Source organism: Bison bison, unplaced genomic scaffold, assembly GCF_000754665.1.
Source record: "Bison bison bison isolate TAMUID 2011002044 unplaced genomic scaffold, Bison_UMD1.0 scf7180017864192, whole genome shotgun sequence".
Lineage (NCBI taxonomy): Eukaryota > Metazoa > Chordata > Mammalia > Artiodactyla > Bovidae > Bison > Bison bison.
The window spans coordinates 3,904,671-3,909,616 of record NW_011494764.1 but is presented as its reverse complement, the minus strand read 5'-3'; the positions used below and the strand labels follow the sequence as shown (position 1 = coordinate 3,909,616).

At 63.4% G+C, this 4,946-nt stretch overlaps 2 protein-coding genes across 3 annotated transcripts in view; both read left to right on the top strand.

The window, feature by feature from the left end:
* The first annotated feature begins 635 nt into the window (after positions 1–635).
* On the top strand, positions 636–2,379 carry MC1R (melanocortin 1 receptor (alpha melanocyte stimulating hormone receptor)). The gene has a single exon (XM_010843928.1). It carries the CDS (start codon positions 913–915, stop codon positions 1,864–1,866), a length of 954 nt encoding a protein of 317 aa, XP_010842230.1. The 5' UTR covers positions 636–912; the 3' UTR covers positions 1,867–2,379.
* A 2,177-nt stretch (positions 2,380–4,556) lies between these two features.
* Positions 4,557–4,946, top strand: part of TUBB3 (tubulin, beta 3 class III) — a 9,263-nt gene continuing 8,873 nt past the window's right edge. For both annotated transcript variants that reach the window (XM_010843930.1, XM_010843929.1), the window contains exon 1: positions 4,557–4,672. In XM_010843930.1, the coding sequence (XP_010842232.1) occupies positions 4,616–4,672 (57 nt within the window). In that variant the 5' untranslated portion in view covers positions 4,557–4,615. The remainder of the gene's footprint in view (positions 4,673–4,946) is intronic.

Sequence of the window (4,946 nt, the reverse complement as noted above, 5' to 3'; positions counted from 1 at the left end):
ACCCTCCTCCTAGGAGAGTTTGTCGTCAGCACCACGCACTCCTCAGTGAGAAAGTGCTGGGGGGCTGGCACGCGGCTGCAGACAAAGGTTTGTCCTTGAAGTGGTTGCTGGCTCTGGGCCGGCTGTGGTGACCTTTCACAGAGGAAATGGGGGCTGTTAGGGAAGGACTGGCAGTCCCTCCCCACCACCCCGCCCCCGCACCCCAGGGAGAAGCCACAGTGCGGTGAAGGGGCTGGGAGTCCTTGGGCGGGTTGCCCTCAGCCAGCCTTTAACATGAGTCGGGAGGGAAGGTGGCTAGGGCCAGGGTGGGGGTTCCTGAGGCAAGATTGGACGGCTTCAGGGAGGAGGTAATGGTTTTATGTCGGGCTTGGAAGAGGGTTGGAGGTCTCAGGCAGGTCTGCAGGCCCCCCGCCCCCACCTGCATCACCTGGAGCACCCGTTGGCCTAGCACCGACCGCTGCACAGGCCGGACTGCCTCCGTCTGACAGGCCTGGGCTCCGCCTGCGCCACCTGGTGGCAGACCTCGCTGCAGCCCGGCACACGCCCATCATGTGGCCGCCCTCAGGAGGAGGAACTCCGTGACGACTTTAAAGATGCCAAGGAAGGCTCTGTTCTTCCTGGACCTCAGCCTACCGCGGCCCGGTAAGGCAGGAGGTCCCCACAGGACAGGAGGAGGCAAGCGGCCCAGAAATGTCTGCCTGTGGGCAACCGCACATCCAGGGAAGAGGTGGGGAGGCGGACTGAGAACAGAAGAGCGAAGCCGCGCCCAGAGGGCTGGCCCCACACGCTTGGGGCCATGCCTGGGCTGACATTTGTCCAGCCAGGGAGGGGAGGTGTGAGGCCCCTCCCAGGGGAGCCATGAGTTGAGCAGGACCCTGAGAGCAAGCACCCCTTCCTGCTCCCTGCGGGACGATGCCTGCACTTGGCTCCCAGAGGCGGCTGCTGGGTTCCCTTAACTGCACGCCCCCAGCCACCCTCCCCTTCACCCTGGCCCCCAACCGGACGGGGCCCCAGTGCCTGGAGGTGTCCATCCCTGACGGGCTCTTTCTCAGCCTGGGGCTGGTGAGTCTCGTGGAGAACGTGCTGGTAGTGGCTGCCATTGCCAAGAACCGCAACCTGCACTCCCCCATGTACTACTTTATCTGCTGCCTGGCTGTGTCTGACTTGCTGGTGAGCGTCAGCAACGTGCTGGAGACGGCAGTCATGCTGCTGCTGGAGGCCGGTGTCCTGGCCACCCAGGCGGCCGTGGTGCAGCAGCTGGACAATGTCATCGACGTGCTCATCTGCGGATCCATGGTGTCCAGCCTCTGCTTCCTGGGTGCCATTGCTGTGGACCGCTACATCTCCATCTTCTACGCCCTGCGGTACCACAGTGTTGTGACACTGCCCCGAGCGTGGAGGATCATTGCGGCCATCTGGGTGGCCAGCATCCTCACCAGCCTGCTCTTCATCACCTACTACAACCACAAGGTCATCCTGCTGTGCCTCGTTGGCCTCTTCATAGCTATGCTGGCCCTGATGGCCGTCCTCTACGTCCACATGCTGGCCCGGGCCTGCCAGCATGCCCGGGGCATCGCCCGGCTCCAGAAGAGGCAGCGCCCCATTCATCAGGGCTTTGGCCTCAAGGGCGCTGCCACCCTCACCATCCTGCTGGGCGTCTTCTTCCTCTGCTGGGGCCCCTTCTTCCTGCACCTCTCGCTCATCGTCCTCTGCCCCCAGCACCCCACCTGTGGCTGCATCTTCAAGAACTTCAACCTCTTCCTGGCCCTCATCATTTGCAACGCCATTGTGGACCCCCTCATCTATGCCTTCCGCAGCCAGGAGCTCCGGAAGACGCTCCAAGAGGTGCTGCAGTGCTCCTGGTGAGGGTGGCAGTGCCGTCGTGTGCCCCAGGCCTGTGAGGCCAGGGCAGTCCCTTGACAAAGAGGATCGGCTAGACCATCCCTGAAGGTGAGGGTGCACAGGCCTTTGGGGCCTGAGAGGGGAATCGCAGGACTCTCCAGGAGGCTGTGCAGAATGAGGAGGCTGGGGAGATGGTGGGGCATGGCCTCCCACACCTAGAAAGGAGGGCCCCCACCCCTCCATCTGGGGCCCCACTCTGGGGCCGGTGCCCACACCCCACCCCACCCAAAGCTGTGGGAAGTCCCGCTCCAAGGACTTCATGACCAGCACAGGAGGAGGTGGGGCCCACAGTGGGGGCTTTTCTCTTCTAACGCTCTGTGGTGACTGGGAGCCGGGCTCAGCCCATCTGCCAGCAGCACATGCATTCGGCAGACACCCCAGCCAGGCCTGCTCTGGGGAACCAGCAGCCAATATGCAGGCTCCAGGGCCAGGAAGCAGTGCAGCAGTATTAATAAACGTGATGCTTGGTGCAACCTCCTTCCCATCTTTCTTGCCTCTTTCCGGAAGTTGCCTGAAGCTTGGGGCGGAGGAGTAGGAGTGTGGTGAAGAGGGGTAAGACCTAAGTCCCAGGAGCCAGTCAGAAAACATGGCTCACCTGCCCAAGTCATGACACCACAGCCCCCAGTGTCAGAGGACTCACCTGGGGAAGGGCGAGGAGACCCCAGTCACACCCACTCCATCCTGTGTCTTTGCATTCTGTCTATGGTGCAAACCCCAGCCCAGAGGTCCCCCGCCCCGAGTCACCTCCATTGTGTCAAGACCCTGGCACTTCCCAGCTGCCCTCAGCTGCAGCAGAGGCAGGACCATGGTGACCCGTGTGTGACTCTGGCCAGAACATGGCCCTCTCTCAGCCTCCGTATCTGCTGCAGGGTGGCCCAGAGGCTGGGGTCTGCTTTTAAGTTCCGTCCTGCTGGGAGAAGGGTCAGTGCCCCGCCAGTCCTGGGAGGTGTGAGACAAGCTGCCCAGAATAGGGTGTGGTTGTCCAGGGGCTAAGGGGCATCCAAGCCCCAGGGGAGTGGGCGGGGTCCTCCCCCTGCCCCACCCCCACCCCATTCCTCCACAGACAGAGCATATACCCTACCCTCTTGCTGGGACAGGCTTATGGACGAAAAGCAGGGGTACCAGCCAGCCCTGCAGCCCCCTGGCCAGTCCCCTACCCTGGCAGTGCCACCTGACTGTTGGCCTCGGGGCTGGGAGCTGGTTCCCGGCAGGGCCGGCCTTTGCTGGGAGATGGACGATGAGTCAGCCTCGAGCCAGCCTCAGTTCCTCTGGGGATGGAGGGGGAGAGGTCCTGGCCGGGAGCCATCCCGCAGGGCGGCAGGTGGGTGATGGGTCCTGCTCAACTGGGTGCGAAGCTTCTTCCTTCCAGGGAAAAGGACCCCCTGAACGGGGACAGGGAGGGGCCCCAGGCAGCTGGAAACCAAACACAGGAAACCACATCAGAGACACATTGTGGGGGAGGGGCATCTCTTGAGAACAAAAGACCCTTTCCAGACTTGCCAAGTTGGGGAGCTTCATGAGGGGAAAGAGGGGCACCCACAAGCAGTGTGAGCACATGGGAACAGGCTATACACTCTGTGGCTGAAACCCTCTCAGACGCTTTTGTCACTGAAATGTAAGACGGGCTTTCTTGTAGGTGGTTTCACTCTACCCTGTGACCTCAGGAGACTGGTGGTGTCGTCCAGGGTGTGTACCGTGAGTCTCTTCTTTTCTGACAGTGACCTCTCCCAGCTGCAAACACCAACTCCTTACAGAGCCTCTCCCCACCCACTGAATTTCCTTGGCCTCATTTGGATCAAGACTCTAGGGGTACGAGTGACAGCAAGGAGTGAGTCAGACACACCACCCCCCAGACTGATAGTTCTGTGTCTGGCTTGTGTGTGTCCTTATGACAATCCTGGACACCATTGCTCACTAAGCAGCAGCTACGTCCAAGTGCGTGTCTGGCAGGGGTACAAAGCACCCAATCGCAATAGGTCCACCTGGAATGTCATGGCAGTGCCCTGGGGCAGCAGGGGCAGGTGGCACCCCACTGCAGAGATGAGCAGTGACAGAACTGCCATAGGAACCCACCTCCAACTCCTGCAGCCACCGCCCTTCTGACTCAGACGTCTAGGAGCCTTGCCCCAGCTTGCTTTCTTCTGGAGAGAATCTAGTGCCCGCTGCAGCCTTGCCTGCCTCCCCCACCATCAAAGGCTGCGGGCAAAGCTCAGAGTACCTGGTCTGCCCCTTCTGACAAAGGAGGGGTGCTGGGAGGCGTCCCTTCTGGCCTTCCGGTGTGGGAACATGGGGTTGGTCCCTAATCAGGTGTGCACAAGAAAGACCCTCCTTGCTGCGCCGAGGGGTGAGGCTCCCGCTGGGGAGGGGAGCAGAGGGCAGTCGGGGCGGGGGCCAAGGGCCAAGGGGGGCTTCTATTGTCCTCCCTGGAGCTCACCAGCCCCGCCTTCCGGATGCGCGGAGCCCAGAGACCCGGTGGCGGAGGGAGGCGGCGCCTCCGCAGCGCGCGGTCGAGCGGGGATGCGCGGCGCGGATGCTTGCTGCAGCCGGTGCCGCAGTCTTCGGCGGCGCCCCGGGATTGGCCGCGCGCGATGACGCCGTGCCGGGCGAGACGGGGGGCCCCGCCTATAAGAGCTGGCGCGGGGGCGGCAGAGCCTCCGCAGCCAGCTGCAGCCGGTCCGCTCGCGTCTCGCAGCCGCCCGCCATAGCACCGAGCATGAGGGAGATCGTGCACATCCAGGCCGGCCAGTGCGGCACCCAGATCGGGGCCAAGGTGAGGCTGCACTGGGCGCGTGTCCCGCGTCCCCAGCGCGAGCGGGTCCCGGGGGAGGGAAGCAGCGGGGAGGCGTTGTATGCCCACAGCGGCACCCCAAGCCCGGCTCACCACTGCGTAACCTAGGAGAAACGGACGGGATCGTCCCCGCTGCCGGCGGGCGGCCGGGACTCCGAGTCGCCCCTCTGCCAGTCCTACCCCGGCCTTTCCGCTGCCCCGCCCGGGTTACCTCGGGCCTGCCGGAGGCACAGCGCAGGTCAGCGGCTCCCTACTC